General features: G+C 38.3%; 2 protein-coding genes across 11 annotated transcripts in view; both read right to left on the bottom strand.

The window, feature by feature from the left end:
- MND1 (meiotic nuclear divisions 1) overlaps positions 1–4,230 on the bottom strand; it is a 43,487-nt gene extending 39,257 nt beyond the window's left edge. Inside the window, exon 1 of the mRNA XM_026088278.1 lies at positions 4,016–4,230. The gene's annotated coding sequence lies outside the window, so the exon portion shown is untranslated. The remainder of the gene's footprint in view (positions 1–4,015) is intronic.
- Positions 4,231–4,574: 344 nt separating this feature from the next.
- The window catches only part of TRIM2 (tripartite motif containing 2), a 76,020-nt gene continuing 56,998 nt past the window's right edge, over positions 4,575–23,596 (bottom strand). For all 10 annotated transcript variants that reach the window (XM_026088224.1, XM_026088225.1, XM_026088226.1 and 7 more), the window contains 5 exons: positions 22,196–22,363; positions 15,169–15,337; positions 13,299–13,369; positions 10,097–10,237; positions 4,575–9,085 (listed from right to left, as the gene is read on the bottom strand). In XM_026088224.1, coding sequence (XP_025944009.1) covers positions 8,933–9,085; positions 10,097–10,237; positions 13,299–13,369; positions 15,169–15,337; positions 22,196–22,363 — 702 coding nt within the window. In that variant the 3' untranslated portion in view covers positions 4,575–8,932. The remainder of the gene's footprint in view (positions 9,086–10,096; positions 10,238–13,298; positions 13,370–15,168; positions 15,338–22,195; positions 22,364–23,596) is intronic.

The following is a 23,596-nucleotide window of genomic DNA, read 5'->3' as shown; positions in this document are numbered from 1 at the left end:
CTTTTTCTAAAGTTTTTCATTTGGCCTAGTCCAGGCTTTAGAGCAAAATTTCATCAAGTCCTCATTTTTAATTAATATCATGTGTTTCTCAATACCTATCTGTTTTGCATTTTTTTGTAGCAAGTGCAATTTTCTTGACAGATTTAATTGCCATATCTTCTTTGATATATAATTTCTGGTTTTGAAAATAAATCCATTCATTTCCAAAGTAAAAGTTTAAAAATACCTAAAATCCCTCCACCTTTGGCTCTTACCATCAGGGGCAAATACTTGTTTTCAAATCTCTCTACAGCTGCAAGTTTTAAAATCTGCAGGATATGTACTGTATACATCCAGGTAGGTCAAAGATGATGTGGTCATGGCCTTTATGATAACCCTGACTAAGTGCTAAGTGCTCTTTTTTTCTCAAATGCCCGATAGCCCGGGCAAAATACAAATGCATGAACTGTGGTCTCAAACTACATGTGTTGCACAAATAGCCCACTGTAGGAACAACAGGATGTGGAGAAATAAAACCATCTTTACGTATGCAAACAAAGGACCCAGGCACATCTGTTGGTGCTGAAACAGTTGTTCGTTTGTTCATTGTGATGAGTGTTCTAAGTACTTTAATTATTTACAATTTGTTGTATTTATTTGTGCTGTAATTACCTTCCTTCAGCTGAAGTAGTTTTGAGAAAGTGTTTTGCGGAGTAACAGCAATGAGTTTGTATTTATCATTCTAATTCTATAGTTTAAATTCAAGCAAATGAAAATATACAATCTGTAATGTTCAGGTATTACCCATAAATATCTTTCATCACTTGTAAGACCATTTTCGGAAATTTGAAGTTATCTTTCTTCCACGCAGACCTAACAGTGATCCTGTTTTCCGTTGTGTGTGCCAGTGTACTAGGAAAAATGAAATGTAAGCTAGAGAGGGCATTATTAATACGAAGTTTAATACAAAACACAAAGCTGCTTGTTCGCTTACTCTTCCTTGTGCATCACGTTTTCAGCTCCTTAACCTGCAATGCAATCTGTTAGCACTCTTCATCTGTTTGTGAAGGCTCGTTTTCTGTTCCCCTTTCCTTTGGCCAGCCCTCAGAGCATTTATTTCCTCGAGTTTCCTTTGGTGGTTGTTTCCCTCCTGCCCCTGTGACCTGCTTTCCCCAGGCCGTAGGCCCCTTCCTGCCCATTCGCGGCCTGCAGTAAAATCTAGCTCTGCTCCTCTTTTTAGCCCCGGAAAGGAAAAGGTTGCTACAACATTTGCAGAGCAGCTGTCGTGGCAGTCTCTTCTTGCATGGATTTACTCTAAGCCACACGTGTGAGTGGTACAGCGGGTGTTTGAGCTAAAAAAGCCGCTGGACGAGGAAGAGGAGTGCAGGGAGGAAGGAGTTTCAGAAGGGCACTCACTCGGATGCTGGGCGTGGGGCCTCAGAGTCTTGTTTTGCATGCGCTGGAGTACTGGCTGAGGCGCCCATCCCTCCCATCGCACCTGACAGGAGCTGGGAAACAAGGAAGCTGGCGGCAAACACCCAGAGCTCATCCCCGCATGGAGTGAGCGTGTGGCCAGCGCAGCTCGTTGGAGCCAGCGGTCGCGGTTCCCGCAGTTCAACGTAACCGCCACAGCCAGGCGAGCCCCGTCATGGCCATCTCTGGCGTGTCGGATCACACCCTCGCTGATGGCGGCAGGCGGCTCCGCACGTTTCCTCTGCCTCTGCTCCCTGGGAAAGCCTGTCTGGGCCTCGTCTGAGTGTGCTGGCCCCGAGCTCTGGCAGCCCTAAAGCCCTTTCATGGCCAAGTCATTAGATCCATTTTATTTTGTAATACGAGATCCCATTAACACCTCCCAAATTTTTCAGTGCCAGATTAAAACTAGCTAATTTTAAAGGCCACCAGGTGGAAGAAGAGGTCCCAAATAGAGCGAAAAATACACAGGCGTATTTCACACTTCATCAAGTGATTGTAATTTTTAATTACTGGATAAAGTAGCATGAACCACTGTTACGGTACATAAATGTCTGAGATTTTTGGAGTTTATGGGCTTCAGAATGTTTAAAATGTGATAAACTGCTATTCCTATACTATTAATATAAAAACAAAACAATGGATGGAAATATCGTTGAAGGGGAACTCGTAACAATGACTTTCTATTAGAAGATTGTTCTAATTTCCTTATGATTTTCTCAAGCTTTAACACTTTGGGCTGAAATTTTCCATGCTAGGTGTCCGAGGGGGATTTTTAAGTATCAGCCAAAACAGCTTAGCTGTTGTTGAAAACTGAGGTAGAGAAAAATATATTGCTTTGTCACTGTTAAAATATGCTTACATGAGATAAAATTTATAGTTTCCTTTATGTTGCTCTTAAAAATCTATAAATGAATTATATTCATAAATTCTATTTTGAAAGGACATTAAGTTTTCAATGGAAAGCACTGGAAGGTTAAGAATTATGAGAACTGAAGTTGGCTGTTCTACTTTAATTTTGTTCCTTTCACATATATGCACTATGGTGCAGTCCTTAATGACATGAGCTATTTTTTCGACAGAAGGGAAGAATTCAAACTGAGGAGCAGATTAGTTTATTATCCAGAAAAGTAATAGCAAACCTTCTGAGCCCTGCAAGCTGCCTGTCACAACCCCTGTGTGACTGACAGCCAAAAGATGTTTCAGTATAGCTTGAGGGTGGAGCACAGGGGAGCTCTAGGAGTAGCTTGCACATGGGAGATGATACCAACTCCTTATCGGTCCCAGCAGTCTGCAATGGGATGTGGACAGGTATCACAACGTGATCTATTAGTAGCCCACACAGGTCAGTCTCTGCAGCGTCTGCTGCCTCACTTCATCCAAGGGCAGGTGTTTAGGCTCCCAACCTGTGAGCAGACGCTCTCCCTGCAAATATCTGAGCTAGTTAGAAATGCTAGCTGGCCTTTCTCTGAAAGTTACTGCTTCCACAGCTTTGCTAGTGGAGTTGCTGAAGTATGCACTTACCAACTCATCGAAACGAGTAGCTTAAAAACTAGTTCTTTGGTAACTAGGCGTTTCACTAAAAGAATAAGTGAACACTCACATGCACAGCTCAGTCACAGATCTGAGGGTCAGTGACCTTCAACTGGAGATCGTAATGAGCAGCAAGTAGTGGGTACCTTTTCCAGCAGAACAGCTGGGGCCTGGAGAGAACATCTGTCCTCAAAAACTACATTGACTCTTCCAGTTCACTGAGATAATTTTGTCTGGTGCAAACTAGGAATTATTCACATGAACTGTCAGCAAAACTACGGGATAGTTAACTGCATGGAAGCACAGCTGGATGTGAAAGAGAACAATAGCCTAAGGAACAATGAAATACTTTTGAATGTGAAATGATATGTAAGCGGTCAGCACTCTAAAGAGGTAGCTCCTGGGTATCTCAATATGGGCACTCAAAACGCACGCACCCTTAACTATTTTGGCCTTACTCTCCATGCTTACAGAATATCTAAAAGATCATGCTGTCATATTTGTGCAGAATTCAAGTTAAGTACCTTGGAAAGGCCAAAGAGGAAGTTGGCCGTTTACTGCAAAACTCTCCTGGTAAACAGTGGTGTTTCCCATTCTCCACATCTTGCCTGCCTGTCTGTCTGATTTTGCTCATTGTCACAGGGGACAGAAGCCAAATAAAACCTCTTGTATAATGCTGAACTTCAGAGCAGATATACAACATACTGCAGTAAATTCAGCACCAAAAAAAACTTTTCTGAAGCTCGATAAACAAAACCGGTCCATTATGTTGTAGTAAGATTGTCTTCAGGAAAAAAAAAGGCCTCAAAGCATGGCTGCTGATATTCCCTATCACTTGCAAGAAAGAACAAAAACTGGATTCTTTTAGAAGGTTTTGGCAAGATCCATGAAAAGGGCAACTGCTCTGTAATTCAGCTGCCTCCCTTTGTGAGTGTCCTGCCACCAAGCAAGCACGTGTTACCGAGTCTGACCTCTCTAGTCCTCTCCAGCCAGATTGTTTCCAAGCCAAACAACACATCAGAATGTCTCTTACTTCTTAAGTGACTTCCCGATCACGCTGATTTCTCAAAGGATTCAGTGTTGGAGAGTTCACCAGCAACCAAGAAGACACAAGTACTATCTAAAAGGAAAGTTTACATGGGTTAAACAGTTGTTCTTAAAGGAAGAGCCAGGGTGAGCTCCGAGGACCAGTTTCCTTTTCTTCTATAAGAATTTACATTTGGTTTTCTGCAGCAGATCCCTGAAAGGTTATAGCTGAAAGGTACTGTACTCTTGTGATATAAATGAAAAAGCCTATGACTCATAATCTTACCACCACCAATGAAAATATTAYCTCTGATGACTGAACTTAAGGAGGAGGGGAGAAGAAAAGGAAGCTCCAACTCCCCACCCTCTTCCCAACAAGGACCCAAGTCTTTCTTTCCTCTGTGTCTATGTAAAAGTTAAACACCCACGAAACAATTATAGTTTTCCTGCCTTGTGACCTATGGTATCAAGGTTTCCTTTTGGAAAAAATTAAGCATCTCTCTGCATTATGGGGATATTTTTAGGGACAGTAAATATGAGGCATATGACAAACAAATCCTCAACCATTAAAATAACAGAGGAAACAAGCTTTATTTTTATTATTTGAAATTTTTGTGCGTGGTAAAGGTACACATTTGACTCTGGTTTTCCTACATTTCCAAGACAGAGTATATTTTGTTTTTATCATCAGCTAACGCATTGAAAATACTGTGGCACACATGAAGCTAAAACTACACACACACAAACACTTCGATGCACATCTTTGATCCTTGACCTTAAGGAGGCAAAGTTTGTATTTAGCCTCACAGGGGTTTAAAAAAAAAAAAGAAAGAAAAGAAAACAAGTGGCAAGAATATTTCATTATCAGTTTTCAGACAGTGCAAGACTTACATGTACACAAAACGTATGGAATTGACTTACAAAGATGGAATGTACAAAAGCTTTWAAAAAAAGAGAAAAAAGAAGAAAAAAAAAAAGAGAGAGAAAAGACAGACTCCCAGAACCAGAAAGCTACAGTGTATCAGCTGGTACAGATTTCTAACACAGGGATACTGCCATACACTATGCAGCTTACAGAACATTCCCATGTCATAACGCCAAAGCAAGAGTGTCTGGGTTAAGGCCGTGTTGCTCACAAACATCAACTGAAGTGCTGTACATTCATCAGAAATAACACAACCAATTAGGCATCATCCTACTCCATAGCACAAATACCTTTCGTGCACTCTCCACAAACAGACCAAAACAATCACTGCTCACAATTCTTAAGAAAATTTTCAGCGTACATCATGATTTCATAACTAGTTGTCACCCACAACTGCAGGTCATTCCTTTATAACAAACACAACATATTGGGCACTTATAGTTCTCAATATGGCAACACTAGATCCTTAGTTATAAAAAATATTGACATAAAATTGAAAGCCTTCTAGCTTTTACAGAACAGTATTTACTAAGAAATAACTCTCCATCTACATTAGAGAAATGCTTCCCTTAAGCCATTTTCCTTTTCTTTTTCAGCTACTTTGCTGCTGTTTTAACCTATGTAAAATCCCCTACTGTTTGTATTGTATTTAACTGAACAGATCCTTTTATTCTATTCAAAAAATAATGAAAATACAGTTGGTTAGTTTGTCCTAAAATACTCCAAATTGCACAAGATCCGATAACCTTTTGAGATTACTTTTGAGTTGAAGCTTAGTTAAATGAAGCACATACTTTCACCATTCATGCTGCGCTGCTCGTCAATTAGCATTCCAGTGAAGTCAAGGGAACATTTGGTTATACCTGAAATTTGGCAGCAGAATGCCTATAAAGCCTTTAATAAATGCTAACAACTCAGTAAATCAAGTAGTGCAATTCTGACGTTCACTTAATTGGATGCGAAAACAATCTGTCAATTTTTTAGAACAGAATTTCTGCTTTGGTTGTTCATTGTAAGTTTTGTAAGCCAAGCGTTTTAGCTAAGTTGGCTTCAAAAGTACACTGTAAAAGCAATGCGTTTCCCAGTCTCCCTGTGCCAGGCAGATAAGGTCAACCTTTGGAAGGGAATACCCTATACCACTGAATTTAAAATTGTAACTGGCAGCATTCACTATGTGAAGGAATTCCAGATTAATGCCATTTTTCAACTGCAGTGAGTGCTGCTCTGGTGATAATGTCTGAAAATTCAACAAGATTAAAAAAAAAAAAAAAGAATCTTCCATCTTGTGAAAAAACCCACATCCCAGCTAATGTCTGTTATCTTGGTTGCAAGGGGGTTGTGTGTAGAGTTCCATATTTCATCAGGATGCAATGGATTGACAGAAGTTATAGAAAATGCTGCTAAACAATACGAAGTCAAAATCTTTTGAAGGAAAGCGTATGCATGGAATAGCATAGTCTTAAGTATATGTTTTGACATATAGCTTAGGGTCTGACTCCTGTGGTCCTCAGAATTCCTGGCAATGGAGGATTTGGCCATGTTTCTTGAGTGGAAACCATTCAAGTTTAGTAAAATACTATTACAGAAATTCAAATCTGGAACCAAATTTGATTAATAGTATCCATAACTGACAGCAAGAGCACACTTCTCATTTTCTTTTAAGTTTCTACCTCAGAGAATCAGTGCAACCTTTTTTCTTTGTTAATAAATACAGTGAAAATGTTACATATCTTTTTCATTGATAAATAAATCACTTAAGGGTATTCCAATGGCAGAAACTGCATGCATGTCAGAAGGTTGCTTATAAGGACACTTATTAGAATATTATTTGATCATCATAAAATTTGATTTACAACTTCACAAAATTTTGAGAGGACAGTTTCTTATGTAATAACTGAGGTGACTATATCTTCTTTGGAATTTTAGGACAAACTCACTTCAAGCAGAAGATAATTTGTTCTCTTGGTAATAACAGACTTGATTTTTTACATTTCAAAAATGTTACCACCAGTTTCTTAGCCATGTTGTATGGTCCAAACCTTAAGCCTTTTACACAAAACAATTATTCCAATGAAGTAAGGAGACTTGCTTTGAACAAGAATTTGTAAAATTGGTTCTATATGCAAAAAATAAACATGGGAAAGAGAAGGAGATATTTCTAAGAAACAGCAATTAAAAAAACCAGACAAACTGCACATTTACGAATTTTAGAGTCTGCATTTTTACAAGTCAAACACATCTTTACAGAAAATCATTAGTTTTTCCTCAAATTCATTGAAACAACCTTAACCTTTTAGAAATAAGACAAATACTTATAACAAGTAATTTCACAAAAATTTCTTTCAGTTTTGCAGACATGCTTAAAATACTCCCCTGGTCCTGACCCAATGCCCTTTTGTTTCAAATTCCTAAAAATTAGAAAAGAAAGATTCTTCTTCCCAGACTATTTTAGGCATTGGCAGCAAGCCAACCAGCTCCTCAGATGAGATCTAAGAGTAAGCACTACTCTGTATTACGGTATGGTAGCAATACATCTTTTGACCATTAGGTTTAGAATTAATAATAAAACCAATGCTACTTTAAAAAAAGACAAGTACATACTTAAAAAAACATTAAAAATAGAACCAAGTAATATGACTGTAAGGATTTCCAATTAAATTAGTACTTCAACAAAGAACGCAGTAGAGATATCCGGCAGAAAGAAGGAGGGATGTTTTTCAGAGTACTGCCATTATCAAATGGCATACATACGTTCCAGTTTGCTGAAATAACCTACATTTACTTTGTTTTTGCATCAATCAGTCATACATACATACATACAACATACATACATACATACAAACAAACAGGAAAAAATCTCGCAGTCCTTATTTTGTTCTCTAACAAAATTCCCTTGATGAAGGACTTCGGGAATTGGTTCAAATTCATTCTTACTTGTAATGTATTTTTCTCATGTTAAAAACAAATAGCTTTGGTAACCCTTGGCTTTCTTATACAACCTCTGTTAACCATAGTTCCTTTGGTTGTATAATGTAGGTCCTCCACAGGGGTACCTCTCTGGCTTTCTGTCCTGTGGGATGCGGCATTTTATTTGTTAATACAACGAGTTGCCTTAAGGAAATATGGCAATGAACACATATAGAAGAGTGGCACACATGAGGTTAATTGAGTTGACATCATAATAACCCTGATCCTAATGAACTCTTTTGGTGTCAAAAGGTCTGTTGTTCTACAGAAATTCAGCTCTCACTAATGTATCATTACAATTAAGGTTTTCCAGAGCTTTAGAAATGTCAGGTCTCTGCAAAGTCCTTACAGCACATTAAGCAAGAGGAAGAGTGAAAAATAAGCACACGAAACAATCCTTCATTAATCCCACATGAGTAGGGAATTTGCATTGATTCTCATAGTGCTGAATGTTGAGCTGTTAGGTCTGATGGTTAGAGCTAGACGGATTTTGTATGACTTAACATTATACCTTTACTAAAAGGACCTACTTGTTATAGTTATTAAGACTGAAGAATGTTAAAAGTGTAATACCTACCATGATAATCAGATCTTGAAGATTCCCAGGATCACCTCTGGGTTAAATAATGCATAACAATGACACTTTTTCAAATTTGGAAGCTCTAAACAGGAGCTACCCTTTGCAGTCTTCAGAAAGCTTTGGGGATTTTTTCCCCAAATTTTTCTCATTTTTGCCTAATTAGTTAATTCCAGTTCCATACGTTGCAGTTTGTGTTTAATATCACATTGTCTTTATGAATTCATTTAAAGAGGATTTTGTGTGTTAGCCCATACAATAAAAAGTTCAGTGAGGAACGTAAGAGGTGCAAGTCCTATGTAAACAAGGTAAGTTTGGAAATTAACATGAGAAGTCCATAAGAGACTCCTTCATTATTAAAAATGAACTCATTAAAGTAGGAGATATCCTGCATTGGATCTCAGGGACCAGTCTTTTCTTAAGGGTGGATGATTATCCAGCTCCAGAGCTCATTGTTACTGTAAGTATCGATAAACCTTGAAGCAGTGATTTCCAGAGTCTGCAACTACAACATGGCCATCTGAAGTTAGGGCCAGACCTTGGGGACCATAAAGTGGGTCAGCAGAGGTGTTAATGTAGGATAAAAACGATCCACTTCCATCAAAAACCTTTGAGGGTAAGAAAGCACATAAGAAATGTTATGAATAAAAAAGAAAAATAGTGGACAAAATTCTGCTTTCAGTTATACTATTATACTTCTCATTTCTGAAGCTGTTGGCATACACTAGAATAAACAAGGGTAGAATCTGATCTGCTATTCTCATAATATGCAAATTCATATGCAAATATATTTTCTTATTAAAAATAACTATTTAAGGCTACCAGGGCCTTTGTCAAGAATTAAACATACAATGAAATAATAATAAAAAAGAGCACATCAGCTGTTCCTTGCTTTAAAAATAGCCAACTACAATAAATCAAACTCAATCAGGAACTTGATCAACACCTCGTTTTCCTAACAAATATTACTGTTGTGGCTAGTGTGACTCTCCTAGGTTCCCACATACAGAAAACCAGGATTTGTTTATACTGTTGACAATGGTTCATGAGAACAACTCATCAGCAGCTCCCTCATTTTTATATTCAGTGAAACTAATATGTAAGCTTAGTTGTTTACTAGGTATTCTTTGGCAAATGAGAAAGGACTTTGTGATTAGCACTTGAAAGATAAAAAGACTCAACTCTGATAACATAAAAGCAGAATATTTTTTCAACATTTAAAAGAAGATGATAAAAATCTGCTGCTTTTGCCTCAGGGTCTTAACAGATCATTTGCTTTTTCATGTTTTCTACCATGTTTCCAATCTTTGTTATGGTGATTATAAATTACTATCATCTCAGCAGTGTTTATAAGTCTCCTAAGTCCTAATAGCTTTTGGGGAAATGTCTGGAGTCAAAAGTCTTAGTCACAGTAACTATCAGACTTGTCACACAGAGAAGACCACAGCCTGACACCGCCTCTTCTAAAAGCAGACAGACCAGCAATGAGGCATACAAAAGGCTGTGCGAGAAACCACATTATTTCTAATGCTGCTATCCTGCTTCTTAGGAAGACTGGCTTGGGTTATCAATCCATTATTCTTCCTAATCAAGCACCTTTGAAAAATACAAATGTCTACCTGTATTCGGCTGTTTCCCCAATCTGCTACAATAATATTTCCATTAGAATCTACAGCTACTCCAGTTGGTGCATTAAATTGTCCATTTCCTTCTCCATTCGATCCAAACTTTAGTATGAATTCTCCCTCCTGGTTAAATACCTGTATTGGATTAAAACAAAAACTTGAATATAGCATCATGTCAAATATTACTAATCATCAGCTACCAGTCCACCTATTAACACAACTGGGAATTGGAGAGTACTCAGGAACACTCCCCTACATGCACACACACACCTCCTCCTTCTCAGTGTGGGTATTTATAATTCTCATTTTGTTCTCTCATTTTAGAAATGCTTAGCAGAGTGATATATTTACATTGCAAAAAAAAACAAGGTTGGAGCAAGGGTCACTTATATCCACATTTTCAAATAGCTGGTAATTTTACATTTCAATATGTTCAAGCACTTGAAAACTTCATGAAATTTTGAGTTGTGAAGAAGAGATGACATCAGACAACAATAAAAGAATGAAGAATTCACTGACAATACCAGCACCAGCCTACACTGTGAAAACAAGTTAAGTAAAATAAGAAGCATTTCTAAAATCAAACAAGCCAAAATCTTTGGGAGCCCGAAAATGGGATAAGGACAGAGCCCACTCTCCACTCTTGTGTCTTCTGTATAGAAAACTACATGGTCTAAGACTAAAGACAGGAGAAAAGGTTTTTGTCTCTCCCTCCAGCCCCATTACGGTATTTCCCTTCTCACTTAAGATCTGATTCAGCCCAGACACACAGGTGGAGGGTCCTGGGAACCTCTGCAATTTGTGCATCTTGAATTAATATGAGTGGTGTGCAGGTATGGTATCTTGCCAGCACTGGCGGCCAGTCACAAGGAAACAGGACTGAGCAGATACACTCTTTTCTCTGACTTTCATAGTCTAATAAGCCTTAAGAATCACAGCATTCTGCCCTCTGTGTAGGTTGTTCAGCAACTGCATTTGCCGTGATGGTGGATAACAGGTTTAGACAGCAGGAAATGGAATCAATCAATGAATATTCTGTCAGCGATCTTGATGCACCAATGCGACCAAGTGAGATAGAGGACAGATAATTTACAACACATCATAAGCATCTCCATTTATTTTGGTCCATCTTGGACTCAGGCTCATCTGTGCCACAAGGTCCAACAGCATTCTTAGGGACCATCTGTGGCCTGCACAAGAAAATGCAAGGATCTGAGAAATGCCAAGTGCACACTGAAGTGCTCAGAAGGTGGAAGATGTGCAGAAATCATCCTATTCTGGATCACCCACAGTGGACAAAGTTATTTGGGGGTGGAAATTATGTTGGTGTCTCAGATGACAAAAAAACGTAGAAAGAAGTCAACTGATAAAAAAAGCAGATAAAGATGTATCACTCTCTTCATGGGTTATAATGCGGATGGTCACCAAAAGAACAAGGAAGAGGCCTACATTGACTGGGATTTTCCATAGAGGATGCCTGAAGGATGAACACGCTTGAAGGTCAAAAGGGGAGGGAGGATAATTTTGCTGAGTGATGATGTTTCATTCCTTGGTAGCAGGAAGAGGTTTTGGAAGCCATGAGAGTGATCTGAGCACCCAAAACTTATTCTCTGCTTTTTTCCTCCCACTATCTAGCAAAAGATAATTAGCATCACCCAATGTGTAAACAACTCTCCAAAGCATCAACAATTATCTGTACTTGTATTAGAGAACACTACAAAAATAAGAATCTTTTCCAGTTAGAACCAAATTGGAACAAATAACATTTTTATCCCATTGAGTCACACCAGAGACAGACGGGAACGCTCTGTTCTCATTAGGAATGCAATAATTTTAAATTCACTAAGATGCCACACTTCTTACATCTCTTCACTAGCTTTTGCTCATTTTAGGTTGTCCTTGTTGCAAACTCTCTCCAGGCGTTCTTGTTACCGCAGCAAGCCCTGTTGGTGAAGGGATAATTTATGGAGTCATAGGCCTCCTGCTGCTAACCACGTAAACAACCTGCTTTAGGGCTCCTGCAGCAGTCTTGGTTTCTTTGTTGTAATCCAAACCGCCTGAATTGCTGCTTCCTCTCTAATTCCAAAAGCATATAAAAGCAAGGTCACTATTCAAAAGCTAGATGATTCAACACCATTAAAGATGCAATACCACATTAAGGTGTATATGATCAGCAATAGGCAGACAGTGATTTCATATGTCATATATAAGAGTTATCATTGCAGCTACGAATACTGATGAACTGGTTGGGTACATCTTTCTCTTCTATCAGAGTAGGCAGTCATTAAGTGAAATCCTAGGGATTTCACCAGTGTGTGTGATCGGTTCACATGCCCTGAAAATGCGTGTACAACAGCATTCTGTTGCCCATTCGGTGTTGGTGCTGGTGCACCTAGTGAGAGAAAAGGAGCATGGAAAGTGACTGAAAGGGAATTTTAGGTCCTGAAAACAAACACACACAGGTGGTTAACTTCTTATGCAATGGCCTGTATAGCTCCTTAATATACATGTACCAGCACATGACATGTGAACAGTTATCCTTGTTCTGGTTTATTACTGGGACAAACAAATATACTGACCTATCTTACCATGACTGCTTAATATGCTATGAGTCAGGACTTTTTGTAAGTATAAGGACTAGTGGCCAGTTCTGCTCAGTGCGGGGGTCACTGGATGAAAATTGATGGTCTGAGTTACACAGGTGTTAAGACTATCAGGTCATAAATAGATCCAGTAATCTTAAAACCTACAAATATGTAACTAAAGATTGTCATGCGTCTTCACTTTGTTATACTTTTATTCAACTAGAAGTGTGGGAACCTTTTACTGAGAAACTCTAATGCAGGACTTTCTTAAAATAGGAGAGAGCATATGGTAAATAACAGGTTTAGCAGAGGGCTAATAAAGAATAAGTAATTTGGTATTATTTGTCTCAGCTACAACTTATGTTTAAACAATTGAATTAGAGAGCATCACTGTGGCACCAATCAAAGACAACTAATTATATCTCCATCAAGCAATGCACTGCATGCAAAGGTCTCTGAATGCACAGTCCTCATATGGAAAACCTTCTTTCATATCAGGCCTCATACCTATACAGCATTATCTCTTTGTTTTTTTTAACAATCTTTGTTTTCCCCAGGGAAGTAACATGATAAAATAAAAAGCTTTCCAAATTGGCATTAATTGACAGTACCTTGACAGAATGGTTATGAAAATCTGTAACAATAATTTCATTGTTGCTGTTCACAGCTGCAAAATGAGGACCTGCAATGCAGAAGAAGAATGAAATAATAAAAATAATACTACTAAGTCAAAAGGTTTGCTTAAATATAAAAATTATTCAGCCTGCCAGAAGATTATGTTTGGCTTCTGAGCCATAATAGTCAAATTGGGAATGTCAGTTTCAAATTAAAAGTATTTTCAATCCATGTTTAAAAAAGGTCAGCATGCTTTTTTGTAAACATGAATCATTTCTTTTTCAACCATTCATCAGTTAGTGTTATCAATCAGCATTGTTCATTCCTTCCTCTCTCATATACAGATAACTATGTAGATATTTATATTCTCATTAACAAGACAAAGCAGGTAGTGCTTAGGGATAAATTTGTGCACATATTGAAAATAATTTTCAAAAATATTCATGTAAAGTTTTAAATGAAATCATCTATGCTTTGTGTGTTTACTTCTCGCAAGCATTTCGGCAAACAAATTTTAAGACAAACAGTAAAAGTTACTTAGAAGAAACTAAGTTTCTAAGGAAACTGAGAAACTAAGTTTCTCAGAAACTAAGTAAGAAGAAACTAGTTTGTCAACTAAATTGACAAAAACATTTATGAATATTGTCAGGAAAAAAGTGCATTTTCCATTTTGCTTTTTATATTGAACTATGTGTACAAGCTGAGTAAAAAACAAATTTTAACTTGAAAACAGGCAAGTACCTGAGCCAAAATACATGGCACTATTTTGACTTACTAAACAAATCCGGACAAATCAGGTTTCAATTTTTACAATACATTAGTACAGAGTACAAAAAGGGTAAAAACCTTTGCACTCAAAACATTCAAGTAATGACAGTTCACCTGCTTTATGCAGTCTATCACCAAGAAGAGATGATGCATTTCTCAAATATACTATTACAGAGCATTTGCACACATGTTTTCATGAGACATGCTTATGAATTTTAAGTTGAAGGAAACTGGACATACACAGAAAATTTTGGTGACACTTAGCTGTGTTAGAGCCAAAGCTCTGATAAAAGTTGTACTTGTGTCATAACACATTGAAAGAGATCTCAAGTAAAACGAAAGCAGTATACAATTAAAGCTAATTCTCTTTGGTGCTATCAGAACATTAGACCAGTTTATTTCTACTTATTCAAAGTGACCAAACACCTGCAAAATTATCTGCATAGCTAATTTGGCAACTTCATTTCCAATTATGAAAGAACAGATATTTACACAAAATACGTATCAGTTTTTACCTAATTACTGAATTACCTAATTACCTAAAATACCTAATTACTTGATCTTATTGAATGACACCATGGGCAAGCAATCAGTTAAATACATAAGTGGCAATTTCCCCAAACTGGTATTTTGCATATGCATAACTCTGTCTTCCTGATATCAATCTTAACACTATCACATTATGCCTATTTTCTAATGTGAAGATATTACTTAGGGCATTAGTTATTGTGTATATGATCATTGGAAACACAAGGCATTGTGTTTGAGTTGATTATCATTTACAGATGAGCGTGGGCATTACAAACCATTTATAAAATGCTATTTAAGATCAAAAGGTCATTGGTCATTGATCTGAAATGCTTCCAGGCACAGAGAGGTAGATAAAACAGACTGGTTACAGCTATATTTGAAGAAGAGATGTTTCAGCCTTCTTGACCAGTTAAATAAATGGTGAATAGTAGCTGTACATATAGTAGACCCCTCCCACCACCAGGAAAAAAGCAAATAGGATATAGCGTCTTCAACATGCTCAAACATCATGCAAATGTGAGCAGAAGAGGCAAGAAAAGGGGATTTACATATTACCATCAAGTGTACCTGCAAACTGCTTGTCACCATTTCCTCGGCTACCAAACCTGGTAACTATTTTCCCATTTGGTTGGAAGATGAACACACAGCATGCTTTATTGTCCACCACTATGATGTGTCCATTACGATCCACAGAAACACCTTTAGGACCCATGAGCTTTCCAGACCCAATTTTGGCCTAAAAGGGAAAACACAAAACAGAAAAATATGTTGGCACAATAGAAATAAGTTAGTACAGTTCAGACATCTGCTGTAATGGGCACAGGCACAATGTAGGATGGAGTGAAATTTTGTGATCAGAAGTTTGCCAGAGGAAGTCATTGCTTTTATTGGCTCTTATTGCACACTTCATCATTTTTTCCTTCATCTGAAAAGAAAGAACGTTTTCTCTATGTCCAATTGTCAGAGCAGAAAATCTACCACCTCAGAAACTGAGGAGTCCAAATATACAACTCAGGACTAACACAATCATCAGAACTGTGTGTTTTGATAAACTATAGGATGTGTCAACAACCATCAAAAATGGCTGTATAGCCTACACTAGTGTACCAGGAGGGAAGAGAGACAGACACCAAGGACCTCTGGACACCATTCCCGAGTATAGCAACAACCTGGTTATGGATGGGGAAGCAAGTCTTTACCACTGCCTGCTACATGAAAGAAGTCAGAGCTGACTCTCGGCGCACCAAAGCTAGGTGGGATGCAGGCGATAATGTATTCTGTAGCCTTTCTTGGGCAAATGAGGCACCACGCAGGTCCTGAGCACTCTTGGAAATAATTTGAGCAGACCTAAAGCCCAGGCTAACCTCAGTGTCTTCTGCCAGACCCATCTGAGATTGCTTCACTTACTGCTTAGACATATTAGGTGACAGTTGAAACCTGCACAGGAGATAGGGTTGTGCTGCCAAGCTGCAAATCAAGCAATCTTTGAAACACTAAACAAAGCAAAGTTGCCTCAGTCTTACATGTAATAAAAACATTTCCATCATTGTAAATAGGTCTTGTGATCACCAAAACCATCTATCAGTATAATTGGCAACAGGAAGGTAAATAATATTGTAGCAATGGAAAAGCCTTCAGAGAAGATGAGGTGGATCTCACACGCAGTGAATTATTTGGAAAGGTTAGAGAGCTCTCAAAATAAATCAGAAAATGTTAGAAGCATAGTGCACAAACACTGGAATAGGCTATTAATATAGCTTATTTTATATGTATAAATGGCTATGTATAAATTACTTATATAAAGAGGCTATACACAAATCAGTGTATTTACACAGCTGATTAATTAGCCCACGTGTGTTTGTGATGACAGACTGACTGGAGATGGCAGATTAGGTTACATTTTAGCCTTCCTCTCCTCCTTCTCTTCTTACTCTTTTTCCTTTCTGCACCTGGAGATGAAACTGTTCAGCTCAATCTTGTGTTTTGAGTTTGGTTCACCCTGCTTTCTGTTACGGTCAACAATTGCAGTTCATTCTCCAGGGTGAGGAGCTGTGGGAAATGCTCCAAATTGCACCCCAGCAGCTCAGGCCATTGCAGATGAGAGCAGGGAGAGGTCACTGGGAAGATGAGCTCATGATTGATCTCAGTCACTGTAACCAATACATTACTAGAAGTCTCTTGATTATTACTGTGATGAGTATAGTATAAATGTACTGACTGAATAGGGGTAGTAAACAGACAAACAACCTGCAGATGACTCCTGATTGAAGAGCTGTAGCTAGAATAGAACTAGTGAATATTAGATCCCTCTTCCTGAGCACAGGATCTGCAAACAGTAGCTACAGTCAGCATCACTCCTTCCAGAAGTACACAGGTGGCCATCACTAGCCTAGATATATGCTTAGATTGTCTCACAAAAAGCAGCATGAAGACAAGGGGATCTAAGAACAACAGCCACCGCATCCCACCCAGCCCAGGGCAAGCAAAGATTGGGGCAAAGCCTTTGTAGAACCTTGAGCTATCCAGGCGTCCACCCAACGAGATGTTAGGATCGCCTCCCAACTTTTTTCACATTTTGCACTAATTTGCTTTATTTTCAGCCAGAGACTCTAGAAACTGGTTTAATTGCATAAAATCAACTGAGTTTTCACCTTTCAGTTAAGAAAGGGTTGTAAGAATATCAACAAATTGTTTGGGTTTTGGAATATAGCAACTTGTCTTTTTTTTGTCTTTTTTTTTTTTCTAATGACAGATTTTGAAGCAGTTATGACYGAATCCAGGTTGAAATATCTGGTCCAAATATCTGATCTCCTGCCAGCCTGTTTACGTCTCTGGACAGGCAGTCCAGCAAGCTGGCCAGGTTGAAGTAATGGATCACAGAGCTTCCCAATCCTATAGTAATTTGTCAGAGACCATCCTACAAACTGGGGTCCATCCCTTTGGTGGAGAACATTGTTTCCTATTTCCATCTGAATTTAAATGAAGCAGATATTAAGATACACATATGAGTCCATGGCTAACTACCTCAAGGGAGGAGAGATTACAGGGCACGGAGAAGATCCATTACCTAACTCATTCCTCTCAATTCTCAGATGATTTCAAAGCAACCAACCATTTAATATTTGAAGAAGCTCAACTACCCTTAGTTAACACCAGGCTTCTACTTCATTGGGCATTCTCATGGCAGGGGTTGCAGGTACAGAACAGGAGCCAACTCAAAGTTCTAGGCTCCCCAAGGCCATCTAGCGTACGGTCACCAGCATTCCTACATAGCTTCTTTCAGTCTCAAATAAAGAAAACTCCAGGGAGTAAATCTTGCAGCTTCAAGACTATGTTTAGCCAGCATGCAAAGATCATGTGTCTATTTATATTCAGGTACATATACTCTTATAAATTGCTAAATATTTAGGCAAAAATCACACAATTAAATCACAGTAAAATACCCCAGGGAAAACTATTAAAAATGACTTTCTGTTCACCAGTGGAAAGATATGAGCAGACCCACAAAATGCATTCAGGTTTGCATAACAGCAAAGCAGGAAAACAATAAACCAAATGCAAATCAACACATTTATTTCCTTTGGGGTCATTAAATCATGTTCCCTTCTTTCCTCTGGGATGCCCGTGTGTTTATCTGCTTGCGCATTGCACCACCTCCTTACCATCTTTCCAGGATTCCTAAGGAAAAATGACTCAGACTCATGAGTACAGTGTCTTCCTGCCCATATAAATACATATGAAAAAATTCATGAATAAATCATGTACTACACTAATGGGCACTCAGTGCTGAGAAGAGTAATAAAAATCACTATTCCTGGGCCAGGATTTAAAATACAATTTGCAGGCAGCAATAAAATATGCCCAGCTAGAGTTTGCAGTGCTTGCTACTAAAAATCTCTGTTTCCAGTTTAGATCAAAATGTGCTGATGACACATCACTGGGTCTGGCTGAACACATGCTTTGTGTATTTTTATTTCAGAAGGTTTCTTAGAATTATAGGTTTGATTATTTAGAACAGAACATTATGAAATCCAGTCACTCCTGTTAAGTATATGAATGGAAGCATTCTCAGACTTTTCTGCCATTAGAAATGAATAAAGTATAATGAATCATCTAAATGCTTAATACAAATAACATGTTTAAATGAATTCAGTCAAGGACATTATGTCCTCATTTTATAGTCTCCTATGAATTTAGATTCATTTTCAAATATGTGTTTATAAAGTCACCCCACTAGGGTGGAAAATATTGTACTGTGGGATATTCTCAGAGGTGAAAAAATGAGTTGGCATATATAAAAAATTTAAAGGCTTTTTTCCTATAATGCCAGGTTTGTTAGGGCTTTAAGTTTAGATTCACTGATCTTGTTACTGTCAGAAAGGTTCACAATTGTTAGGAATTAATTTACAGACTTTAAATGCACCTTTTTTCCTTTTTGACAGCTTCCCTAATATGGAGATATAGCTTTGTAACACATTGCGACATCACACGACAAATGGATTTATCATTCATGTGACTGTCTTAATTCAGCTGTGACCAGCAACCAGCTTCAAGCAGCTCCCGTCTTAATTCTTTTAATGAGACAAGAAAAAATAAAAGTCTGCCAGATAGAACCTTTCCTTCAAACTTTTCCCACCTATCTTAACTTGATGTCTTAACTTGACTTATAGCTCTGGTTGGCTGATAACAGTCTATCTTAGATGTGATCCTTCAAGACTAGAAAGAAAATAATTCCCCCCTCAGACAACGAAGAATCATTCTCCTAGCCCTACTCTACAGTTCCTTCGCTAAGTTTGAACGCCAGCACTACCACAGAAGCTGCTATCGCTGCTTCAGCATGCATCCTCTCTTTAGCCTAGCAACACCTCTTCTATAGCAATTTTGTTAAGCAGTTTCAAAGTAATTTCCAGATGAAGCCAGCACTGTTATCTGCCTTTTATAGATGGTGACACATCAATAGTTGCCCATGAGACCTGTGGCTTAGCCAGAATCAGAAGCCCCAATTCCCAAGACCCTGTCTGATGCTTTGTTGTTCACAGCATAATACAGCCTTTCATTTTAAGAAACTTATGTTTTGGTGTAACCTTAGATTAAGGTTTGTCAAGCTCCACATTATGCAAGTTTTACAGCCTTGAGAAAACTGAGCTCTGTCTCCGTTCCTAGCAAAGACTGAGGAAGGTGACACGTTTCTGCCTGGCAGGGGAGCCTGCTAGGGTGCACCAGCCAAGTTCTGTAATCAGGCAGATTCTTGGGCCTGGCTCCAGGGGAAATTTGCTGCTGGCTCACATGACTGTTAAAATGTTGCAAAGGGAGAGTAAGGGTAAGTAAATGCAGAAAGAGGAGGACAACAACAAAAAATAGCTAGATTAAGTTCAAAACAGACCCCTGACAGTGCTGAGTTAACAGCTAGCAGATCACCTGCATCAGAGATGATGAATGATGTCTTGCAGCCATGATCCTTTGAAGGGAAACACCATTAACCCTTTATCTATCTCCCTGTGCATCTTAGTACACATTGCCCAATTTAACCTGACAAAGCCCCTGTGAGAGTTGCTATTGCCAACAGACAAGAAATTACATGGCTTTGCCCAAATTCCCACAGACACAGATCTGTTATATCCCTGTCCTGTGCTTCAACAATATGATTATGCCTGTTCTCCATACATAAAATATTTCTACAAACTTTCTTGTATTTTTCTCTTTTAAATATACTCTGTTGCATTTAAACCTAAAAATAGTATTTTACAATATAAGTAATGTTTCATCTCCCATTTAATCAGTCTAGTCATAAGAGCTATAAAATCTGATGTATTGACTTGAATTAACCACACAAACATTGCCAACTTTGCATAGCTGTGGCAGTCCAACAAAAACACCGACTAAAACAAAGCTAGGCCCTAGTCAGAGGAGCTACCTTATTATTAATTTTTTTCAATGCTTGTCTTCCTGATGGCAACGTATAACACATAGGGTCCTGGCTCCTCCAGAGCCATGGCTTTTTTCTCCAGAGCTGACACCATCCAAAATACTGGATTTACATTCAGTCTGGAGAAGGAAGGAAAACTAGCCCTCCATCCTCCATGTCCAAATCAAGCCAGTTCACATTAAAGATCTTAATCATTATTTATGCCACATTTAGGTTACTCAGAGTATTTGGATTCTTAACTCAATTACATCTTTCTTTGTTTTTGTTTTGCTAATGTCTTCATTTCATTCAAGGACTTCAGCCAAAAATAAGGTTCTCCTGTGTAGCTGTACATTTTGAAAACTGCTTTACAAGGAAAATCAGGTAATCTTTGCAAGTGCAGGTAATTTAGATATATATTTAGCAGTTACTTTGCATATTTAGCTTCAAGTCTACACAGGATCTGGATACTTCTAAAAGTATACAAGTGTCAATTTCCCAGATGGGGATCAGTGAGGACTATGCAAGCAAAGCTGCCTATTTGCTATAGCATTCATCACTTTGCAAAGAATAATCAACAGAAGGCCGTTTCTTGGTAGTTAGTAACCAAATGAGCAGCTCAGGACCTAAGACTTTTGGCCATTAGGCTGCCAGAAAATGCCAAACAGATGATTCCTCTCCAGTGTGGGATGCTGGAACTAAGTAACTTTGGTAGAAACTTCCCAACAGGTCTTTTATTTCACTGAAGAGCATGCTGCTAATCTCTGCTGGAGACTGCTTTTTCTGTCATGAATGGCCAGACTCAGCAACATACATTCAGGGAACAGCATCAAATGGAGGCAACCTTTGATTCTCTCTGGCACTGCACCTGACCCCAAGCAAAATAAATACCATAGGTTAGCAAGCATCAGTGACCAGCAAGGATCTGATCTGTAGTGCAGTAGCTGGCTCTTTATTTTCCTCCCATTAAAGACATCATACTTACTAGGAAAATAAGGGGCACGCTCTTCCCAGAGCTTCTGATTTCTGAAACCTAAGGCATTATTTCATGACTTTCAGTTTTTCCAGTGCTTGTCACCCAGCATAAAATGCTCCTCCTGTTCCTGCTGTAGCACTGAAACAACCTCCTAGGTTGCCCTTCCTTGCACTTATTGCGAACAGGATCATATGTAAATTATACACTTGATTTGCTGACATGTCTGGAGTAAATAGAGGAAGTAATCATCAGTCTGCTACCTTAAGTTTCTTCTCCATAGGTCACCAAAGAGCCTTATGTCCTCATAAGCTTTTAGTCTATCTGTGTGCATATACATATATATACACCCATTTATATATAATCAGAATGCTAATAACATGAAGGTTGTTGAATTAGTCCAACTAGACTCGATTACATCAGCTACCCCCAACTGTAAGCTGCAGAAAGGGATCCAAGTACTTGGTATGAAGAACCATATGCAGAATAGAATATATCGTTGCTATTTGATGTATCATTGGCGTCACAGCTGTGACCTCTTCCTATTTATTATACAACATGGCTGTGTCATGGGTTTTCACATCACAACAATGGAATCTGGACTAAATTATAACCCATCTATGTAGTTTCTTGACAAAAAAAAAACTCCAAACCATGAATATGCATTCCACTGTAAGATGGAAAAGGCTCAGGAGAGTTCACATTGTAAATCATACCTTAAATTTTCCATCTGATGAAAATATGCTAACCCATTTGTTATCATAATCTGCAATAATGATGTCACCACTGGGATGCACAGCCACTCCTGTTGGCCGCTGCAACTGGCCAGGAGACCTTCCTCGTATGCCAAAACGACTTTTGAACTGGCCATCATTGGAAAATATCTGTAACAGAAAACACTTATTTTAAAACTAAGTCTGCATAACAACATCATCTATTTCTTGGAGCTTAGATGTTAGCAAGCAATAAATGAACACTATAGTCAGGAGGAGAGATGGTAATATGAAGCACTTTTACACTGTCCATATTTGAAAGTGATGTGCCTAATTTAAGGAGAAGCCTCCATTTGGACCCTAACTTCATAATAGAGAAGTTCTTTGCACTTGCATAGCACTTTTCTTCAATGATCTCAAAGAACTTTACAAACATTAGTGAATTACACTTCACAATGTCCCTCTCAGGTAGTTGGAAGGAAGTGGTATAATTCCTGTATTAGAAATGAGCAAACTGAGGCACAGCATGATTTGGCCAAGGTCACACATGAAGTCTGTGGAAGAGATGGGAGTAGAACCTAGATGAGATTTTCAGCATCTAATTATTTAATTTAGATAAATACTGGGCCATTTCCTGAGAGATGCTTTAGCCACTCTCAAAATTTAGGCCACCATTTGTGTCCCCCAGTCATTTAATTAGACACTGAAGTTCCACTGAAGTGGCTGCAAATTACAGTATGCGAGGGTACTGATGTATATTTGACTCTGTTACTTTGAAAAGGTCTGAAAACAAGTTTTTACTGCATGTGGCTCTCCAGTTCCAACATACTGAAGAACAAGGCTCATTCTGCTGTCTTGTTCATTGCTACCACATGGGCAGCCTGAATAGTGATGACAAATTGTTAATGGTGAAAAAAATACATGGCAGGAAAAAGAGAAAATGCAGCTTGATTTTCACACAGGTTACATAAGCCAAGAAATTAGGAATGTCAGGGATGCTACCACAGAAAAGATTTGATCATATCAGACAGAAGAGTTAATATAGTAGACTAAAAGTCACTTGAAAATGACATCTACATGTTTATTGTCATATCTCCTTAGGAAATTATATTTGCAGCACTATGTTCTAGATTTGTTTCAAAACACAAAAGTACACAGGGGATAAATTTACAATGTAAAGTGACATTTACAAAAACTCATTTTTCCAGATTATGGCAGGTTTGTTTTCTTCACTCATTGCCAAACATAATAAGGAAGGGAAATAACCCTGACACATATAGTAGATCTGCTGTAGATCTGAAACAGATAGCTGCAGGTCAAGAAGGTGGAATGATAATAGATAATGAACAGGTTGGGCTTCCTCTGTATATTCCATCTATGCTTGCAATGCACAAAATTTGTCTT

The sequence above is a fragment of the Apteryx rowi genome, unplaced genomic scaffold (genome assembly GCF_003343035.1).
Source record: "Apteryx rowi isolate R43461 unplaced genomic scaffold, aptRow1 scaffold_76, whole genome shotgun sequence".
In the NCBI taxonomy this organism is placed as follows: Eukaryota; Metazoa; Chordata; class Aves; order Apterygiformes; family Apterygidae; genus Apteryx; species Apteryx rowi.
This window is presented reverse-complemented; position numbering and strand designations above follow the sequence as displayed.